Consider the following 22,750-nt stretch of genomic DNA (forward strand, 5'->3'; position numbering starts at 1 on the left):
GTGTGCGTGCGTGTGTGTGTGTGAAGGGTCAGCAGATTCAGCTCCTGTGTGTGTGTGTGTGTGTCTGGGCCTGGCTGGGGCATGATATGTTTGTGTGTGTGTTTGTGTGTGTGTGTCCGGGCCTGGCTGGGGCGTGGTGTGTGTGTGTGTGTGGAGGGTTGGCAGATTCAGCTCCTGAGTGTGTGTGTGTGTGTGTGTGTCCCCGGGCCTGGCTGGGGCATGGTGTGTGTGTGTGTGTGTGTGTGTATGTATGTGTCCCCGGACCTGACTGGGGCGTGGTGTGTGTGTGTGTGTGTGTGTGTGTGTGTGTGTCCAGGCCTGACTGGGGCGTGGTGTGTGTGTGTGTGTGTGTGTGTGTGTGTATGTGTCCCCGGGCCTGACTGGGGCGTGGTGTGTGTGTGTGTGTGTGTGTGTGTGTGTGTGTGTGTATGTGTGGAGGGTCGGCAGATTCAGCTCCTGTCTCCCCAGCAGGGGTGGCTGGTGTTTCTGGGCCCCCGGGAGCCACCCATGTCTCTCTGTTCCTGCCCACATGCTCAGGCTCCCGCTTCCCGGAGCCTCGTGGGTCTCTGGCCGTGGTGTTGTCTGGGAAGCAGGGTTTGTCACACACACACACAGCCCACCCCGTCCCCTCCAACGCAGAGGACCCTGGCATGCTCTCGCGCGCGGTCCCTTGTTGCATCATCGCCAGAGCTGGGGGTGTGAGGGCTCCTCCCTGCTCGCCGTGCTGAGATGAGCCTGCTTCGCCGTCAGCTCAGACAGGATCCCCGAACCCCGAGCTTCGTGCTCCTGGGGTGGCTGGCCCCCATGCCAGGCTGTCCAGGTCTCAGACTCCCGGGCCCCTGGCGCCTTTTTGGGAGGGTCCCCAGGGTCTAAAAGGAGGTGGGGGAGCGGGACTGGGAAGGTGTCCCACCTTGGGACCCCCATCCTCCGGCGCCTTCTCCCCGGCAGAGTTCAGGCGGAGCCCTTGTGTCAGATAAGCCTTTAGTGGGGACTAGCAGCTCTCCAGCTGCCTGTGGCCTTTCTCCCCCCTGGGCAGGAAGGTGACCGCGGCCATCAGCAGGAGGAGGAGAAGGACCTGGGCGAGGCCCAGCGCCAGGAAGCCGGGGCCCAGGAGGGACATCTGCACCCAGCGCCACACGCAGGTGAAGAAGAGGCTCAGGCCGCTGCCCAGCAGCAACGAGGCCGTGATCAGGAGCCCCACGACCAGCTGCCACTCGCCCTGGTTCCGGTGGCACCAGACCAGCACCAGCGGCAGGGGGGCGAAGAGGCTGAGCACCAGTGCCCCGTAGACGCCCAGCCGAGCCAGGCCCAGGCCCAGCCGCGGCACGCCCAGGGCCTCCAACTCCGGGAACTGGAAGCACTGCAGGGAGTTGGCCAGCTCATTCCACAGGCAGAAATTGTAGAAGCCGATTCTCAGGTTGGGCAGGTCCGTGAGGTTGCCAGCCTGCCAGAGCAGCGCGTAGAACAGCAGGAAGATGACCACCAAGATCAGCGTCAGGATGCCCGTGAACAGCAGGTGGTGGTTGCGCCGGACTTGCCGGGTGGCCATGGTCTCCCGTGGGCCCCGGGAGCTGAAAGGAGAGGCGACATAGTGAGGTCTAGCCCGGCCTTCCCCAGAGCGGGAAGAGGCCAGGGGAGCGAAGGACCAGGAGGGACCTGCTAGCCTGGACCCCGTGGAGACGTTCCAATTGGCCTCTTGGGGCCCCGTGGACTTGGGAAGGGGTCCTCTAGCATCAAGAAAACCTCCACCAGCTGCCCAGGGGCCAACTTTTGGCAGCGTGGACACTGGAGATGTCTGTGAGGGGCCTCCCAGGGGTGGGCTTAATGCTTGAGGGAGAAGGTGGGGAGAGGGCAGGACCCGAGGAGGAGGGGGACCACCCACCCGAGGTTTTCAGCCCACACACCCTTCAGAACACAGCTCAGAGGCCAAGCCCTGAGCTGGGAGCTCAGTGGAGCAAAGTGAGAGGCCTTTGACAGGCCCCTTTCCCGACTGCAAATGTCTACATTCCCCCACCAAACACACACACACACACACACACACACATACACACACACACACAACCCCCGCCCCAGATATACATTCATTATGGAAATCCTGGAAATGATCCTTAAAAAAAATTTTTTTTTAAATAAACTTTCATGCCACCCTTATACTGTTAGAACCACCTTAATTTTCTTTTCTTTTTTCTTTTTTTTTTTTTTCCTTTTTGGGTCACACCCAGTGATACTCTACACTCAGGAATTACTCCTGGCGGTGCTCAGGGGACCCTGTGGGATGCTGGAGATCGAACCTGGGTGAGCCAGGTGCAAGGCAAATGCCCCATCCACTGTGCTATCACTTCAGCCCCGACCACCTTAATTTTCTTATCAATATTTCCTATCTGTGTCGTACTGTCTTTATTATTATTTAATTCATTTATTTTGGTTTTAGGGCCATGCCTAGCAATGCTCAGGGGTGACTCCTGGCTCTGCTTGAGCAACCATATGGGACTCCAAGGATGGAACCCGGGTACTTACCTGCTGTATTATCCCCCTAGTCCCTGTCTTTATTTTTATTATTATTATTTTTTTTGCTTTTTTGGGGGGGGGTCACACCCAGTGCTGCACAGGGGTTACTCCTGGCTCTGCCCTCAGGAGTTACTCCTGGTGATGCTCAGGGGACCATATGGGATGCTGGGAATTGAACCCGGGTTGGCCGCGTGCAAGGCAAACACCCTACCCGCTGTGCTATTGCTCTAGCCCCAGTGTCTTTATTTTTAAATAGTTGTTTATGATGTGGGTTTTTTCCCCACCCCAGCTGAATATTGCAAACATCTTTCTCGGCTGTCAAGCAGTCACTGCCTCTGGGCAGTGAATGCCTGGGATCTCTTTACCTCTCTTCCATTAGAGCTGAGCCTTTTAAAGTGTTGGTCTAGAAAGATGCTGATATGCTTTTTTTTTTTTCTCTCAATGTTCCCCCCACCCTCCTTCAATCTTTTCCTTCTCCTGCCTGGGGGTGAATATCTGAAAGTGAATCCAAGACTGGTGAGACAGCTCCAAGCCCTGAGTACAAATTTCACATTCAGGTGGTTTGGGTTTGACCCCTGGAACCACATAATCCCACTGTCACCAGGTATGACTCCTGACTCCTGCAGGCATGCCAAATAAAGTAAAGTAAGTAAAGTAAAGGCCCTCCCGTTGATCATCGATTTGCTCGAGCGGGCCCAGTAACGTCTCCATTGGAGACTTTGTTGTTACTGTGTTTGGCATATCGAATACGTCACGGGGAGCTTGCCAGGCTCTGCCGTGCGGGCGAGATACTCTTGGTAGCTTGCCGGGCTCTCCGAGAGGGGCGGAGGAATCGAACTCGGGTCGGCCATGTTGGCTGCGTGCAAGGCAGACGCCCTACCCGCCGTGCTATCGCCAAATAAAATTCAAAACAAAAAACAGTGGGTTCAGGAAGGAAATATTTTATAATAGCGATTTTACTGTGTATTGCCAGATCGATCTACAAGCTGCTAATAATGTCTTATATTTTTCTCTTTTTTTGTTTTTGGACCACACCTCCTGGTGCTCAGGGATCATCCCCAGTACAGCTTGCTGGACCCTATGCGGTGCCAGATATCAACTGGGATTGGCCACATGCAGGGCCTGTCCTTACCCTGTCCGCTCTCTCCAGCCTACAATCTTCCTTAATTTGGGAAGATCTTTTCTCTCTGTGTAAAGAGCATAAGAACTTCTTCGAATGGACTCTGAAGCAGCTGTCAGAGCATGACAAAGGCAGCTAGACAGAGAAGGGCCCCATGACAATGAAATTCCTGGGAAGTAAGAAAGCCTCTAGCCTTAAGGCTGATCCACGGTGTGGCTACAGAGAGCAAGATGGGCTAACACCTTCTCCAGCAGCAGACCCTAAGAAGATTGCACCCCTCTCTACAGAAAACGCCTGAAGGAAATTCCTCAAGAACCCTCAATTCCTTCCTTGAATCTGATGAACTCTGAGGAGCCCGCCCAGACCAGAGAAGGCTGGACTCACCCTCTGAGAGAAGATCCAACAGGAACAAAGGTCAAGAAAAGGAATTTTTAAAAGAGGAAGATTAATAGCCCTCAAGTATCCCCTTATCAACCCCTAAGCAACAGACTCTTCACTAGCTAGAAAGTCCCAGTGGGGCACCTTGGGAAAAACCCTATAAAACCACCTTGAACAAAGGAAGCGTGCATATATGCTGCCTGAGCCCATGTGCTGCTTGTGCCCACATGGCCAAGCACATGTGTCCCCCACATCTCCCCTCTTGAGATGTATACTTTCATGTTTTTATATTTAGGGGCTCTCCCTGCCTTTGCTTTTTTTTTTTTTTTTTTTGCTTTATGGGTCACACCCAGCGATGCTCAGGGGTTACTCCTGGCTCTGCACTCAAGAATTACTCCTGCTGGTGCTCAGGGGACCATATGGGATGCTTGGGATCGAACCTGGGTACTATTGCTAGAGACCCCCCTTTCCACCTTTGGAGAAGCCCGTGTTCTCCCTTGAATGTGTTACTCTCTCTCACCTTCTCTCCCTCCCCCTTCCTGAAAGCCTCCAAATAAAATCTGTCTTTTTACTTCACTGCTCTGTCTACTCCTAAAATTCTTTTCTGAGGCAAGGACAGAGTACCTGGAAACCCTGGGTGAGGTCGAGGACTGACTTTCCTTGCCTGCAAAAAGCAATTCCTCGCTCCAGCCTGAGCCCGTGGTTCTCTAAGAAATCGGGTGGTGGGGATCAACACCTGTGTGGAGAAGACCAAGCTTGACAGCCACCCCGTGATGCTGGCGGGGGCTCTGGCTACACAGGGGCTCATCCGCAGACTTGATCAGCCCTGGCCTTCCCAGCCGTAGAGGCAGACTGGGAGAGGAAGTGACCGTCTCTCCTCCCTGCCTCACATAAGCCACCTGTGAGGGTCCACTGGTGTCACAGCTTGTACTTGCAGATTCATGAACGTTCTAGTCTTGTACAGAGATCTATCCTGAGCGGTTGGAACCCAGCACCGCAGACCTGGGGAAGATCCACAGTTCCCGGACCACGGCCAGGAAGGCCACCTGAGACCTGGACACTGTGTGGGTGGTTCAGGGTGATGAGAAGCTACCCCCTTCCTGCTTCCACATACACACATAGCTCCAGAGATCAGTGTCTGACAAAGGGGAGCAGCAGGGTACCCCAAGGAGAAGAAGCCCCACCTTTTCGTCAGTGATGATTGGTCAGTTCCTTGGAATACCCGGACCCTCCCCTCCCCTCATCCACTCATTCTGCATGAACACAAAGGGAACGGTTTGGGGAAGAACAACATAATGTGAGGAAACAGGATGCAGGCAGATGGAGGGAGGTGATGTCTTTCGAGCTGCTCTAAGAAACTGGTGGGCGTTGATTTCTCCCAGTTCTTGGAGACCCTGGGAGGGCCAGTAGCTCATTTCCTGGGGCCCAGCTGGAGGCGGCCATCTTGCTCAATTACATCCTATTATGGTGGAACAGGAAAGAAAGCTAGTCCTGCTCTCCCTTGACTCTTCACCCCCCCACCCCCAAAGCCTTCCTCCTAATTCCCATCCCACTGAGAATTGGGAGAAGTAAGACAGTGATAAGAATAAAGGTGTGTTGGGGCTGGAGAGAGAGTACCGTGGGTAGGGTTGCTTGCTTTGCATGCTCTGACCCGGGTTTGATTCCTGGCATCCCATATGGTCCCCCGAACTCTCCAGGAGTAGTAGCTCAGAGCCAGGAGTAAGCCCTGAACACTGCCAGGTATGACTCAAAAATAAATAAATAAACAAATAAATAAATAAATACAGATGTGTCAGTGAGTCCCAAGACTCTTCCTGGGGTGAACATGTCTGCAGTTGTCTGCTGGAGTAAGAACAGAACCTTGAATGGGCGAGTGGCCAGAATCCATGGGGCCCCTCCTAACCAGGGATGCTTTTCCAGGGGAGGATCTGGGGAAGCTGACAGGGAATTGTGAGGCTACCTCACGCCCCGGGGGTCTGCCCTCTGTACTGTGTTTGTTAGTGGGTCACATCCTGCAGCATTTAGGGCTTAGTCCTGGTTCTGCATTCAGGGGTGATTCCTGGGAGAGCTTGGGGGTTCTATGCAGTGCTTGGGATCGAACCCAGGTAGGCCGCGAGCAAAGCAGGTGTCCTGTCGCTCTCTCCCTCAACCCCACCCCACACTCTCTGTATTTTTTTTTTTCTCCCGTGAAGTGCCCTGGGTTCCTGGGTGGGTTTCCCTCCCGCCTTTTCCCTTTTGCGTTGTGTTTGTCCTGGGTCTGTCTGAGCTCTCTGCGAACGAAGGTGGCAGGTCACTGTTCACCTGTCCCCTGGCATTTAGAGTCCAGGTCACTTGCCGTGGCCTGACCGCGGTTCCTCGAATGCTCCAGCGGACACTCCCAGGAAGGGCTGAATGTTCAGGTGGAGTCAACAGGCTCCCACTTGAGCTCTGGCCCGTGACAGCGACCCAAGGTTTAAAACTTAACCAGATTTTGGCCTCAGCTGCCTGGAATTACCTGGTCAGCAGGTGCGAGGTCTTTCACCTCCTGCCAGGCGCCTGCTCCGCCCTGTGAGAGGGCCCTGGGATGCCTCTGTGTCAGCTCCTCCCTCATTCCCCTCTCTGCCTCCTGTCTTTCCCGGCCTGATTCTCCATAAAGCCGACACTGTCCCAACACCGACTCCCATGGTCTCGGTATCCCAAGTGAGGAACTCCCGGAAACCGGTGCCAGGCTGGGATTCATCTGAGTCTGTTTTGTGGGATTTGGTTACTTCTGTTTAAGCACCTCTCAAGTTTACTCATGGATGCTGGCTGAAAGGAACAAAGGGCATCTTGTTCTTCTAAGAGTCTTTGCCATTTTGTTAATTTTTACTTTTGGGGCTTGGGACCACACTCACTGGTGCTTGGGGCTTACTTCTGGCACTTGGAGCTTACTCCAGGCACTCAGGAATCACTTCTGGCAGGCTCAGGGGACCATAGGACGTGCCGGGGATCAAACTCAGTCTGCAGCATATAAGGCAATCCCCATCTTATTGCTCCGGCCCCATGCTATGGCCCTTTTATATGAAAAGAAGGGAACATTACTGAGCTTGAATCTGAGCAGGGAGGAAAGTTCTGGTAAATGGTTTTACTGAAAAGCCCCTTCTGGATCAATGGGCTAGAACACAGGCTCTACATGTGAGAGCCCAGGGTTCACACCTGAGCATCACCAGGAGTGACCCGTGAGCACCGAGTTGGGAGTCACGCCTGAGCTCCACTGGGTGTAGCCTCCAAACCAAAAGTAAATCATTTTTTTTTTTGCTTTTTGGGTCACACCTGGTGATGCTCAGGGCTTGTTCCTGGCTCATGAACTCAGGAATTACACCTGGCGGTGCTCAGGGGACCATTTGGGATGCTGGGAATTGAACGTGGGTCGGCCACATGCAAGGCAAATGCCATACCTTCTGTGCTACTGCTCCAGCCCCAATAATTTTATATATCTATCTATATAGATAGATAGATATAGTACTGACCAGGGGCTGGAGCAATAGTACAGCAGGTAAGGTGTTTGCCTTGCACACGGCCTGTCCAAGAGTTTGATCCCTGGCATCCCGTATGGTCCTCTGACCACCTCCAGGAGTAATTCCTGAGTGCAGAGCCAGGAGTAACCCCTGAGCATTGCCGTGTATGCTCCCCTCCCCAAAAAGTACACTGATCATTCCTTATATAAAGAAGAGTTCCTACAAACAGGCTCTAATTGGTCCCTTCTGTAATCAAGGCTTTATAGATGACTCTCCTCTTAATATGTGAGATCCCCATGACCTTATTCTTTCTTATTTGTTTGTTTGTTTTTTCTTTTTGGGTCACACCCAGCGATGCTCAGGGATATCTCCTGGCTCTGTACTCAGGAATTACTCCTGGCAATGCTCGGGGGAACATATGGGATGCTGGGAATCGAACCTGGGTCAGCCGCATGCAAGGCAAATGCCCTACCGATTGTACTATCGCTCCAGTCCCCCCACCCCGTGACCTTATTCCATAACAACCAAGAGCAATATACAAATGAAAAGTGGACAGGTATTCTACACAACTGGGAACTTACGGTTTCTTCTGTATTATCACCACATGCCCCACCTGAGTGGTGCTATCACAGATGGTGCCCGCAGATACACTTGCTCAGTCGAGGGCCCTTCCCTGTCCTTCCTGCCCAAGACTGTGGTGATTCTAGTTTCTTCGTGCAGTCTTTCATAAACCCTTCAAGTGTGCCAGTGGACAGACAGCGGAAGGCCCAGAGAATGCTCCTTCTGGTGGAGTTCCGTCTCCAGGGGCACCAGGCCAGATCCAGAACACTTGAATTCTACAACAATGGTGGCCTCTGGTGTGTATGACTAAGGTACTCTCTTCTGTTGCATGAAGTGATATATATCAGTCAGTCGGAGGCACTGACACTCGAGAGAAATGTAGAGAGCACGGAGGGCCAAGGTGTAGATCTGGTTCGAGGTGAAGAGTGACTGCCAGGGGCCTCCTTTTATTCTATTTTTTTTTTTATCAGTTACATCCTAATGACTTCATCACAGAGAAAGACTCACTATTAAGAGTACGAACAGTTATAGGATGAGCATTCGTCAAAAGAACATCAAGGCATACATTGTCTTGTCAAAGCTATGTTGTCAAAGCTATGTTGCAATGATTAAAACATCAGAGGAAGATATGGATGGAGTTGGACATGTAGGCACGACAGATTATGCCCCCCACATTCTTTTTTTTTTTTTTTTTTTTTTGGTTTTTGGGTCACACCCGGCGATGCACAGGGACTACTCTTGGCTCATTCACTCGGGAATTACTCCTGGAGGTGCTCAGGGGACCATATGGGATGCTGGGAATCGAACCCGGGTCGGCTGCGTGCGAGGCAAACGCCCTACCCGCTGTGCTATTGCTCCAGCCCCCACGTCCCCCACATTCTTGCGGCTGGTTACACAGAGGGCAAAGAGAAGGCTCAGACTGATACTTGACTGATACTTGAAGGTCAAGACAGATTAAGGATGTGTAAGAAGGGGGGATACTGATGATTTGTACTGCTTTCTACTGTAGGACCAGGTATGCATATAAGAGCATGCTGTACTTCTCAAGTTCACTGGGACTCACAAGTTTTATCTTGCCCATTTAATGTAAAAGTGGGGCCTTGGTTCTGCTTCCTGCTTGCATGGCCGTGTGCAGAGTCTCATCCTAATGTCCTGGCATAGCATCAACATTTTTCACAGCAACATCGATGCTCTTCTCCCTGTCTCTTGAGGAACAGGACCATCCTATATGGTTCCTGCCCGGGCATGACTCTTGCAGCCCTTCATTCTGCCTCTATTTCTCCTTTCCCACCCATTCCACAGCTCCAGCTCCAAGGACTTTCCTGGTATTTTCCCAACAGTCAGGCTAGGCGAGCCCAAGACTTTCTGCCAGGCCCTCTGGCTGGAGGAAGCCTCTTTGAGTTCCCTCCCTGCCTCCCTCCTTGGGCCTCCCAAGGATGCTCTCAGGATACTTCCACCACCCCCAGTGCCCAGCAGCCTGCACTCCTGTCATCCTGTCTAGCTTTTCTTCGAGAGCCTTTGTCCCTAACTCACAGGCCGGATACTTGGTCTCTACTTCCACAGTAGAATCAATGCTCTACTAGGGTCGTGTTTATCTGTTCTGCCTTTTTATATCTCTGTGACTGTTACTGTCAAATCTAGCCATTGATTTGATGATCTGAGATCTCCAAGCCTGCTCGGTTCAGGACTGGGCCTCCTCCACCCAGATCCCCCACCTTCCAATAGCTAGACAGTTACACCCACCAATGCCATGTAACCCCATCAACGGCCAGGACCCAGAGACTCTAAAACCAAGCTCCCGGAAGAGAACAAGGCAGAGTCTCCTGCCCCCGCGTCTGGCTATCCTCACCGGGGCCCCTTGGAGGAGGGCAGATTGAGTTTCCCTCTCTGCACTGAGCAGAGCCCTGACAGCTGAAGACCTCTGGGACCCAGCCAAAGCTATGCTGAGACCACTCTCCACATGCTTGGACGAGGAACCGGCAGAGGAACCCAGGTGTGCGGGACCCGGGGCTGAAATCTCCAAACCTGCTCGGTTCGGGACTGGGCCTCCTCCACCCAGCTCCCCCATCTTCCAGTAGATAGACAATTACACTCACCAACTGCTGTGTAACCCCATCAACGGCCAGGATCCAGAGACGATAAAACCAAGCTCCCGGAAGACCTCTTATTCTCTAGTTCTCACTCTCAGAGAACCCGGCAGGCTACTGAGAGTATCATACCCGCCAATATGCCTGACTAGGAAAACCTGTAAAGGTGATTAGAGGCTGCCCCAAAAGCTTCCATCCCTCTCGGAGAGCCTGGCAAGCTACCGAGAGTATCCCGCCCGCACGGCAGAGCCTGACAAGCTTACTATGTCAAAAACAGTAACAATGAATGATCCTCATTCCCCTGATCCTGAAGGATCCCCCAATATGTCATCGGGCTACACTAGTACATGACAAGGATGAATGGAGACGTTACTGGGGCCACTTGAGTGAATCGGTGAACAATGGGGTGATTGATAGTGATTTGATGATTACATAATTACTAGTTCTCTAGCCATCTATCTATTGAATCATCATTTTAATGAATCATTTGTCTACCGGTCCATTCATTTTTCCATCCATCCATCCATTTATTAATCCATCCATCCATCCATCCACCCACCCATGCTGCCACCCATCTGTCCATTCACTCATCCATCCACCCATCCACCCATCCATCAATACATCCACCTACTCACTCATCCATCTGCTCATTCACCCATCCATCTATCTACTCACACACCCACCCATATGTCCACTCATCCATCCATCCATCCATCCATCCATCCATCCATCCATCCATCGATCCATCCATCCATCCTCTATATGTCTAACAAAAAATTCTGTGTAGAGGACCAGGAAGATGTCTCAAAGGGCTAAAGTATGGGAGCTTGCATGTGGGAACCCATGTTTAATCTCTGGTGCCACGTGTTCTTCCAAGCTGTATGTTGGTCCCCACCACTGCCAAGTAGGATCTTCCCTTTACACCCGAAAATCTATTTAAGACCCAGGAGATGGCTCAGTGGTGAAAGCCCCTGTTTGGCTAACGTGAGGCTGTGCATTCACTCCCCAGTGCCGCCTGCATCTGCTGAATGAGATCCTTCCTGGCAGATGCGCTTTCTTTGATTCCCCAACACAAAAGTAACTTCCAGCCACACCACGCTGAGGGGTGTGGACACTACACCTGAGAGGGGTGTGGCCCTGGCCAGCAGTGTAAGCATGGAGGCCTGAAGAATGGCCCCCGGGATGCATATGTGTGAGCACCATGATGACCCTGAGTTAGCACCAGCATCAGAACTACAGAGTGTGACTCCCAGCAAACACCTGTGTCACGTACCCAACTCTGAGTGGACATCACGATCTGATGTATGAGTCCATCCATCCCAGCTGGCCCCACAGAGAAGCAATCGAGCATCACCTCTGGCCACTTGGCCTGCAATCGGCAGGGCACAGCAATATGTAAGCTATTGGCTGATGTCAAGTGGGCAGGGAATGTCAGTTGGGTACAAAGAACAACTTGGGTTCCCATCTATCCTTTTTTTTTTTTTTTTTTTTTTTTACTTTTTGGGTCTGGAGCAATAGCACAGCGGTAGGGCGTTTGCCTTACACGCAGCCAACATGGCCGACCAGAGTTCGATTCCTCCGCCCCTCTCGGAGAGCCCGGCAAGCTACCGAGAGTATTCGATATGCCAGACACAGTAACAACAAAGTCTCCAATGGAGACGTTACTGGGCCTGCTTGAGCAAATCGATGATCAATGGGAGGGCCTTTACTTTACTTTACTTTTTACTTTTTGGGTCACACCCAGCAATGCTCAGGGGCTTCTCCTGATTCTGCACTCAGGAATTACTCCTGGTGGTGCTTGGGGGTCCATATGGGATGCTGGGGATCCAACCTGGTCAGCAGCATGCAAGGCAAATACCCTCCCCACTGTGCTATCACTCCAGCTCCTTTTCATCTATCCTTACATTCTAAGTGTAAAGGTTTTTTGTTTGTTTGTTTGTTTGTCTTGGATTTGGGGCCATATCCGATGGTACTCAGGGCTTGCTCCTGGCTATGTGCTCAAGGATCACTCCTGGCAGATTCGGGGGATCATATGTGATGCTGGGGATCAAATCCAGGTTGGCCACATGCAAGGCCAGTGCCCTCCCCCCTGTATTATTACTCCGGCCCCACCAAATGTACGTTTTGTATGAGGTTCTCTTGTTTCCAGACACGTCACCTAAGCCCACGGATTCAAGAGGTGAATGCTCTGAGGCTAGTGAGGGAGGGTTGGGGGGACAGGAACACACTGACCATGGCCTTGAGGTCAGCCGGGCTGAGCTGTTATGATGCCATCAGACAACAGCAGTCTGCAAGAAGCGTCCAAGAGGTGACCGGAAAATCAGGTCAGTCAGCAGCTACACGTTCACCTCCACTGATCTTTGTTTCATCAACGATTTAAAGACCAGACGAGTGGCAGACCTGGGGAGGCAGAAATCAGCCAGGAGATCCCAGGCCTGACTGAAGCGTCCACATGGGATCATAAAGCACAGTGTTGATGCCCGGGAAGCTCTGCATGAGAAAACAGAGTACCACCACGAGTGCTCAGTGCCTGGGGAGCCCTGTTGTCTGTGGGATATAGGCCTAATAAACTCTGGTTCCGACTCCACCATGCCCAACATGAGGATGAAACCAGGGATCCACCTGGTCTTCCCTAGGCCAAGACCATAAAGAAATAACCACAGTTCTTGACTGAAAAAGAAGAGGAGAAAGAGAAGGAGGATGGGGAGGAGAAGAAAGAGAAGAAGGAAAAGAGAGGAGGAGAAACAGGAAGAGGAAAGAGAGGGGAAGAAGGGAGAGAGGAGAAAAAGGAAGAGAAAAGAGAGGAGAAGAAGGAAAAGAGAGAAGGAGAAAAAGAAGAAGGAAGAAGTTCATTCAAATTGCTTCAACTTGAAAAAATTCTATTGGGGGGGTATCTCCCAAGCAGCGCCTTGGGGTGTCTAGGGGACACTCCCAGTAATACTCAGCCCACCAGGCTGAGAGTCAAGTGCCAGGACCTGAGGAGATGGTGCTGCTCAGGCCCTTCACTGCCAGGGGCCACTGAGGGCACCCTCAGCAGTGCCCAGGAGCTCCAGGCCTAAACCCCACAAAGCTGAGTCTATGTGGTGCTGGTGCCAAGGATCGAACCTCCGTACTATCAACCTGGACCTGGAGGCACCTCCTCCACCCAAAAGAAACAAGTTTGACAGAACGGATTCATTCGTTAAACACAGACTGACATCTGGAGCCTTATTCGGGGCCAGGCCCTACATGAAGCCCCTGGCGGGCACAATCTCACTCAGTTCTCTCGACCATGCTACGGGAACTGGTCTATTACCCCTCCCATCTGCAGAGGAGAAAACGAGGGCCTCTTGCGGATGTGTAAAAGAGGAACAATAGGAAAACTTACGCTGCAGGTGTTAGAGAAATCAAAGGCGGCGACATATGTACCGCATGTGATGTGCGTACCCTGCCAGCATCTTTAATTATCATTACTCCAGGGGCTCAGAGGAGGGAGGGAGGCACCGGCACACAAGCTGGTCTGCTGTGGAATTCTAGAGAGACACCAGAATTCTTGGTGCTGGAGCTCAGAAGTAGAGTTAAACCGGAGGGGCAGGGCTCCAGGAGGCTCAGGAGTGTTTGCTGATGGACTGCCTCCAGATGCAGTGAAGGGCACATGCCCTGGCCATGCCCTTTTGTTCTGCTCGTTATAGACCGCATCATCCATGATGTGTCTGCAGGCCTCTCACCCCACGTACTGCAGTGTATCATTTTTAATTGTTTTGGTTTTGGTGCCTACCTGGCAGTGCTCAAGGCTTACTCCTGACTCTGTGCTCAGGGATCATTCCTACTGGGGCTCTGGGGATCCAGTATATGTAGCTGTTCGAAAAGACGACGTCACGGAATTTACATACAAGTGGTACTACATGGAAAGTATCATGGTAAGCAAAATGACTCAGAAAGAAAGGGAGAGACATAGAAAGATTGCATTCATCTGGGGAACATAAAGTAACAAAATAGGAGACTAACACCCAAGAATGGCCGAGATTAGTACCAGGAATTTTACTCCATGGCTTGGAGGCCAACCACACATGCTAGGGGAAAAGGGAGCTCAGATAAAGAGGGGAACACCAAATAAAGGTGCTGGAAGGATCCTCCAAGGTTGGGAGAAGCATGCTGAAAGTAGACTATAGACTAAACATGATTGTCACCCATTGCCTCTTTTGCAAACCACAATATTCAATAAGAGAGAGAGAGAACAAAATGGAATGCCCTGCCACAGAGGCAGGGTGGGATTCGGGGGATGGGGGATGGGAGGGATACTGTGATCCGTGGTGGTGGGAAATGGGCACTGGTGGAGGGATGGGTATTTGATCATCGTATAATTGAAACCCAAGCACAAAAATGTGTAAGTCTGCAACTGTACCTCATGATGTCTCACTATTAAAAATTAAAAAAAAAAGAAAAAAAAGAGTAAGTGCCAGGGATCCAGTAAGAGTCTGTTGTTGCCAGCAAGACCACACTCTACCCACCCCTGTCCTAGCTCTCTGGCCCTGAAGTGTGCTCACTTTTACAAATGTCAATGCCTGGCACACAACTTGTGCTCAAGCCTGCCCCTTTAAGATGCTCAGGGAGCCGGGATTCAGGGGAGAAAGGGTCTCTGATTCCATGGCGCCGGGGGTAATTTGTAGGTGTGACTACCAAGCAACAAGTAATACAAAACAAATCATCCCTTTCGGCAGGTTTGAGTGGTGGTGAGACAGGTGTTGAAATATCAAATAGAACCAAAGTAGAGAGACTGTGCAGGAAATTGCCTGCCACACAGGCAGGGGAAGGGGTGGAATGGGGGTAGGGGTGGGTGGGGGGAATACTGGGGATTTTGGTGGTGGAAAACATGCATTGGTGAAGGGATGGGTGTTTCATGATTGTATGACTGAAACTCAAACATGAAAGCTTTGTAACTGTATCTCACGGTGAATCCAAAAACAGGGGGCCAGGGGAAACAATAATAAAATAAAATTAACATTCAGAATTAGAAAAAAAGTAACATGGAGTTCATGCCCAATTCAGTCAGCTTAATCAATGACTGAATAAGCAGCAGTACTCCTACATTATAAAAATGAAAAAAGAAAGAAAGAAAGAAAGAAAGAAAGAAAGAAAGAAAGAAAGGGTCTCTGATTCTGAGGCAAGTGAGATGTTGGGAGTGCCATGGGAAGTCAGGAACAAGTGATGCTCAGGGGGGAAAAATAAGAATAATAGAACAAAGCCCAGCAAATAGGCTGAGAGCCAGACTGAATGCCTGGTGGTCAGCCCTGTAAATCTCTAGGGCTGAACACATTCATGATTCCTGTGCGCACAGGCTGGGTGTGGCTCCCCCACAAAAAGAAAAGGGAAGAAGAAGAGGAAACGTGTCACATTTCCTTTGGCAGAACCACTGAGCTCAGGTCCTTTGTTCTCCAAGCTGGACTCAGCCGTGTGACCCAAGTGTGTGGGGAGGGTGGGGAGAAGGCCCATGGGTGAGGTTGCTCAGTGCGTGACCTGACCTTGCATCATCTTTTTTTTTTATTAGTGAGACACCATGAGGTACAGTTGTAGACTTACAAACTTCTGTGTTTGGGTATCAGTTATACAATGATCAAGTACCCATCCCTCCACCAGTGCCCATTCTCCACCACCAATGAACACAGTTGCCCCCGCCCCCATGCCCTGCATCATCTTTATACTAACAATCCAATGCCTCTCAGCTGTGTCCACAAAAACTAACTTTGGCCCTCAGAAACGGAAAGGGGGACAGGATTAAGATTGCAAAATCACACCAGAAGGTACAGTCCCATACTGTCACCGGCATCCAGCTATTGAGATAAGTTGTCTAAACTTTTGTTTCTCAACCTCTCCTGGCCCATTCTGACCTTGTTTCCTTCCTGTGCCCCCTCTCCTTCGTGACCTACCAGTTGGCCCCCCTAGACTTGTGCCATAGCCCCCTCCTCCATGGATGTGATTTTTCACCTATGGCCCCCTTGAATACTCTGGGAGGGCCCCAGAGGGGGCCTATGACCCCTGGTTGGGAAACTCAGATCTATAAGGGTGAACATTAATTTCCTATTTGTTCAGTTGTTTGGTTGCTTATTAGCTCTTGCTACAAGGAATTCGGCTGGGAACAAAGGTTAAAAACAACTAAAGGGAGAAGAAAAAAAAATCCTGAGAAATGAGAGAAAATACCTGCACCTGGGAAATCATTCTCACTTTCCTTGGCACGACTCCACGTGAGTGTGTGTGTGTGTGTGTGTGACTGAGACTCAGGGTGCAGAGTTGGAAGACAATGAGTATTAGAAACTCAAGTCTGTCTGCACCCAACCCTCGGTACTCACGCCCAGCCTTTTCTCTCTGTGTTTGCAGGTGGGGGTCGGGGGCCTTCTTTTGAAGCCCCAGTAGTGCCCCCCACCCTGCATGAAGCAAAGCTGGTGCCAGCATTTCCTCAGCTTGTTCTTTAGCATGGAAGGCAAAATATCAAACATGTCTTCTTTAAGAGACAATGATCGGGGCTGGAGCAATAGCACAGCGGGTAGGGCATTTGCCCTGCACGCCACCAACTGGGGTTCAATTCCCAGCATCCCATATCCCTGAGCACTGCCAGGAGTAATTCCCGAGTGTATGAGCCAGTAGTAATCCCTGTGCATCGCCAGGTATGACCCAAAAAGGAAAAAAAAAAAGAAACAGTGTTTGAAAAGACGTAGGAAGTCAACAGAATGGAGGTGAGAAGCTGGCAGGAGGCTGTCCAGGAAGGCCGATGTGCCAAGGAGCCTTTGGTTTGAAGCCTGCAGGCAGGGAGAGGCTGGGCTGGGTGGGGTAAGAGCCTTCCAAGGAAGTGCAGGGCTGGGTTGGTACAAACACCCCATTGAGAGAAGAACTGTCTGCAATCCAGTGCCCCAGAAGAGGGTCCGGATGGGGCTGGCCAGGGGAGCAGAACAAGGAGCCGAGGGCTTAGCAGGGGGAGATGTTTGGGCCACGTTCCCCTAACCCAGCACTCATCAATTCTGTCCTTGTTCCCCCACACCGTAGACTCCAGGCAGTGGGGCGGGAGTGCAGAGAGCTGTGGACTGACACAGTTTCCCAAAGTGGGTAGTCTCACCCCTCGGGGGCTTTGGGAACCCAGGGGGCAATAGTAGCCTGGGCTGCCACTGGGTGCTTTCTCTTTGTTCCTTTAAAGAAGATAGATTTCCACTGACCCCCATCTTCTGCCGCCTTAGAGGTCTCTAACAACTCCTCTTCCTCCTACAGATAGAAGGGAGCAACACACAGTAATGCTCAGAGCTTATTTGTGGCTCTGTGCTCAGGGGTCACTTCTGGCAGGGTTTGGGGACCATATGTGGAACTGGGGTCACAAGTATACAAGGCAAAGTGTCCTACACATTAGATATCTTTCCAGTCCACATATCTTTCTACCTATCTATCTATCTATCTATCTATCTATCTACACAGAGAGAGAGAGAGAGAGAGAGAGAGAGAGAGAGAGAGAGAGAGAGAGAGAGAGGTCAGCTGTGTGCAAGACAAACATCCCAGCCACTGTGCTGTTTCTCTGCAAAGTGGCTTTGTTTCCATGTGTCTGTGCCTGGAGTCCTTGGAGCTTATGATGCATGCTTATGTGAATCATGTGGTACAAATCTTTCTTATTTTCTGCATGTGTGATAGACACACACTTGACACACTGAAAACTCTCTCTCTCTTTTTTTCTTTTGCTTTTTGGGTCACCCCTGATGATGCTCAGGGGTTACTCCTGACTCTGCACTCAGGAATTACTCTGGCGGTGCTTGGGGGACCATATGGGATGCTGGGAATTGAATCCGGGTTGGCCGCATGCAAGGCAAATGCCCTACCCACTGTGCTATCGCTCTAGCCCCAACACACTTAAACAACTCTTAAGGATTATTTTATAAAAGGTACCAAGAACTAAGACTTTAACTCCTGTGAATAGCTGTGTGGTATTCTATTAGTGTGCTGTCATTTATTTGGTTATTCCTTGTTAGGTATTTAGGTTGTCAGTAGTCCCTTGGCAAAAATTTTGCAATAAATAAACTTGCAAATAATAAAAATAAGGAGTTATACTGGGGGGAGGGACTGAGTTTTTTTCTGATAAGGGGGTGGTACACCATTTACATTTTTGATCCTCGGTGAAAAGAGGAGGCCAATCATAACTGTCTTTAAGGCCCCTCCACCCACCCCACCCCCACATTCTGCAGATGAAAGTCACATCCTGGGTCTGGAGAGATAGTATAGTGGGTAGGTTGTTTGCCTTACATGCAGCCAACCTGGGTTTGATCGTTGGCACCCAAAATGGACCCCCAAAGTCCGCCAGGAGTGATCCCTGAGCACAGAGCCGGAAGAAAGGCTTAAGCACCCTGATGGGTGTGCCCCCCCCAAAAAAAAAGAAGAAAAAGAAAAGAAAAGAAAGAAAAAAGAAAAAGAGAAAGAAAGAAAGAGAAAGGAAGGAAGGAAGGAAGAAGGAAAGAAAGAAGGAAAGGAGGAAAGAAAGAAGGAAAGGAGGAAATTTATGTTCATAGGGGCCAGGGCACAAGACCAGGAGGCAAACCAGCAGATGGGCAGTTGTGGAGGAAGGGAATAGGCAGGAAGGGAAAAAGATGAAAAGGGTCACCAGGATCAGAGAAATGTTGAGAAACTCTGCTCTATAGAACTGCTCACACTGTGTGCGGGTCTGTTCCCCACGCCCTCACCCTCTGGGTACTTGCCCTGAAATAAAGGAGGGAAATTGTTACTGTACTGTTTCTCTCATGGACAGGGTTGAAAATGCTGAGAATTCTGAGGGTCACCAAATCAAGTCTTTTTTTTGGGGGGTGGCAGGGGGAGGTTGCTGGATAGAGGGCACACCTGGTTGTTCTCAAGGGCTTATTTCTGGTTCAGTGCTCAGGGATCACTCCTGCTGGTGTTCAGGGGATCATGTGCAGTGCCAGCATCAATCCTGGACACGCAAGGCAGGTTTCTTACCCCCTGCGCCTTTTCTCCAGCCTGAGTCTTGCCAGGTCTTAGCTGCTAGTGAAAACACACCATCCATGTACTTGAAGACTAGATTTGCCAAACTATTTGCTGTCTTTGTGAATGCAACTTGGACCGCGAGCACCCCAAGGCAGGCTGAAGTCATGGAAAGCATCAAGGTCTTCAACTCCATGGTAGATTCTGGTGGGGGCTGGGGTGGGGATTGGGGGGCTGGTTAGGGAAACAATGGCAGGGATATTGGACTAAAAGCAAAATGCTTCATTTTATATCTTCTTAGGACTCTGCAGAAACATTTCACATGGGTCCGTGAGTGAAGTGTCATGGATGGGTCAAACACTTAGGGCCGTGTTTGTATGTGCAGTATGAATGAGAAAGCACACCGGGAGCTGTCAGGAACAAATTGAAACCACCAAGAATGAATAGTCTGCATGGGCTGAACACTTTAGAAATGCACACTTGGTTGCAGCAAAAACAACTTGAGAACACAACAGAAGAGCAAGATCACAGCCAACACCCACACACAGGTGAAGTGATTCAGAGACCTACTATCTAAAACAATCATGCACCCATGTAAGACAAACTAAAAAACGGACTGGCGAGACTTGAAGAGGCATTTCACAAGAGGAGCGACGCAGATAAGAACCCCCACCCGCAGGAAGAAACTTTCCCCGAAGAGTAAAGTTTCCCTCAGGGAAACTTGCCCTGTGACTGCAGCAGCCTGCAAGACCGTCAGCTCTGATTGACCTTTCTGTCAGCTTCCTGGGCCTGGGAGAAGGGCTCTGGAGGGGTTTTGGGTGAAGGCCCTTGGCTAAAGCCTGCACAGTGGCGATGGAAACTGAATTCGCCTTCAACCCAGCTCCTCCTGCGCCCGGGGCTGCAGTAAGTGTTCCAGCCCCTAGTCAGGCAGTACCTTTCTGAGCACCAGCCCTATCCTTGGGGCTTTCCCAGAGCGGCGTGTAACCACAAGAGCAGATACGGATGAAAAGGGCTTCCTAGAAACCAAGAAGGCAACTTCATCCCTATTAGTTCTGAGGGAAAATTCTGAAGGTTTCGGGAGATCTGTGCAGAAATAGGAACAAAGACCCGGAGTGGCCACAGTGATACCCACAGCTGCCTGTCTCCAGGATGAGATCTCTAGGACTTGACATCTATGTTCAAATTCATAGCATCTCTACCTTTATTCCTATCCATATCCTTATTTATATACATATAGCTGTATATCCACATCCAAATCCATATCCATAAATCTCTATGCTTATCCTTATCTTAGCCTCAATATCATTTCTGTGTAGACATGTCCATAGCGTTCATATCTATATCCATTGTCATGCCCGCGTCGCTTATAAATCACTGTATCATATTAACAAACACTTTAAGGGTTTCGTAATACAATCAAACACATTCCAAATAATAACTCATGAGTTTTCCTATCAAACTGCAAATAAAACACCTGATAGGCAAGCACAGTAAATCTGGTATTCTTGATATCGAATGTGAAAAATTTTAACACTTTTCTTGGGGCCATTTGGCAATAAATATTAAAACTGCATCAAAACACTCCTCTGTTGGGCCAGAGTGATAGTCCAGTGAGTAGGGCGTTTGCCTTGCACGCGGCTAACCTGGGTTTGAGGCTTGGCATCCCATATAGTTCCCTGAGCACCATGCCAGGAATGATTCCTGAATGCAGAGCCAGGTGTGAGCAAAAAACTGTACTAAGCATTGCCAGGTGTGAGCAAAAAGCCAAAACGAACGAATGAACCAACCAACCAACCAACCAACCAACCAACAAACCAAACAAACAAAAAACCCAAACCAAACACTCTTCCTTTTACGGTCTACTAGCTATGCTTAAGTCAGCAGTCAGAAATGTACCCAGTGATCTTTTCATCCTGTTCATTACAGCTTTAACTTAAAACAAACAACAACAACAATAACAACAAATGAAATGGGAAACAGCTAGAATGTTCCACGCTAGGATTGAATTGCAGTTCTGCAAACTTTGGAAAATGGGCTCTAAAACCCACACCTGGCAGTAAGAATCCATCTACCTGGAGTATTGAATGATGACATTGAGCAAGAGTTTTCTTTTTTGTATTAAAATGACTCCAGAATTACGTGCTCCGTTTATAAAAAAGAAAAAAAAAGTGAAATTCATAAAATAAACTACAAGAACAGGAAAATAAAAAACAGGAAAAAACATAGACAAAACACAAGATGTACAAAAGCGAAAGGAAAATTTCCTCTGAACTGGTTCTCAGAGTGGGCTGGGGTGGGGTGGGGTGGAGGGGGGTAGGAGATACTAAACACTGCGCTTCCGTTGTCTTGAGGAAAGGAGGAAAGTTCTCCCAGAAATGCTTGTGAAACTTTTTAGAAGGGACGCAGCACAAAGGAAGCTACTAGGGAAATCATCAGCACTTTAAAAAAAAAATAATCTTTTTTTTAAAAAAAAACAAAAACAAAAACAGCTTGCATGCTATTTACATCAACAGAATGAAACTTTCACTATCAATTTCCCTGGAGGTGTGGGAAGCTCATGGAAGCCTTTTTTGGGGGGGAAGGGGGTCACACCCGGCGATGCACAGGGGTCATTCCTGGCTCTGCACTTTACACTCAGGGGACCATATGGGATGCTGGGAATCAAACCCTGGTCCGGCGGCGCGTGCAAGGTAAACATTCTACTCGCTGTGCTTTCGCTCCAGGTGCCCTATCCGCCCCCCAAGGAAGTCTTAGCCCTGGACGCTAGACTACAGAGTCTAGGGCTCTTTCCACATCTGCATCACAGCGTGATTTGAGGAGTTGCAGTGTTTACACAACTACCTTTGAGTAACAGCCGGCTACGCTGAGTACAGCCTTTGCTCTTGCTCACTTCTGATAAACAGCTCCTGCCAACCACTGCATGCGTGGGTGCAGAGGGGGGACCAAGCCCCCACGGTGCCCTCTTGCATGGGTCTCTAACTAGTCATCCTGACTTTACCAGCCCCATTTGCAGAGTTGGGGGGGGGGTGCCTAAGGACCCCAGGGGCCAAGGCTGGAGAGTGGTACACTCACATGAGGAGGTGGGGCTGGGGAGAGCGCTGCCCTGGACCCCGGAGCACCGGTCATTCCCTGGGAAGGTGGGATGGGGTGGGGGAGGAGGGCTGGGGGTTGTCTCTGCGAGGAGTCAGAATAAAATTGCAGAACAGGTTGGCGGTGCAGGCAGGGCAGGTACTTACAGAGCGAAGCGGCAGAAGCCACAGCCAGACGCATAGACGGGCGGGCGGAGGGAAATGGGCTTGGGGGGCGCCGCTTCCCTCCGGTCCGGGTGTCGGGGCTCTCGGGAGATGCGACAGCGGGATGCGGGCGCGCGGGGGGGCTGGGACCTGCTTTGCAACTATGAACTTTGGTACATTTCTGCGGACTGATGTCACTGTCAGCTGATTTCGCTTTCATTTCTTAACTTCCCTGAGGGCCCCAAGGCTTCTCGGAACGGAGGCGCCCAGAGGACCTTGCAGCTCAACCGGACCGCGCGCGGTAGACTTGGGGCCGCACCGGGGTCCAGCGCCGCGAGTGACCCCACGCGCCGGGCCAGCGTCCTGAGTCCTGTCCCCAGCAACTGCGGGAAAAGGACACTGGCCAAGACGCTGTGGCAGCACCCAGTGATTGAATGCAAGGGG

At 50.6% G+C, this 22,750-nt stretch overlaps 1 protein-coding gene across 1 annotated transcript; it reads right to left on the reverse strand.

Annotated features, from left to right (window-relative positions):
- Positions 1 to 897: 897 nt before the first annotated feature.
- On the reverse strand, positions 898 to 22,440 carry TMEM140 (transmembrane protein 140). Its single transcript, XM_056124070.1, has 2 exons — positions 22,310 to 22,440; positions 898 to 1,571 (listed from the first exon to the last, which is right to left on the reverse strand). Exon 2 carries the CDS (start codon positions 1,547 to 1,549, stop codon positions 992 to 994), a length of 558 nt encoding a protein of 185 aa, XP_055980045.1. The 5' UTR covers positions 1,550 to 1,571; positions 22,310 to 22,440; the 3' UTR covers positions 898 to 991.
- Positions 22,441 to 22,750: the final 310 nt, after the last annotated feature.

Source organism: Sorex fumeus, unplaced genomic scaffold (genome assembly GCF_029834395.1).
Source record: "Sorex fumeus unplaced genomic scaffold, SorFum_2.1 ptg000048l, whole genome shotgun sequence".
Taxonomy (NCBI): domain Eukaryota; kingdom Metazoa; phylum Chordata; class Mammalia; order Eulipotyphla; family Soricidae; genus Sorex; species Sorex fumeus.

Excerpts from the sequence above, each read along its gene's own strand:
- TMEM140 (XM_056124070.1), bottom strand. The coding sequence starts at position 1,549 with ATGGCCACCCGGCAAGTCCGGCGCAACCACCACCTGCTGTTCACGGGC.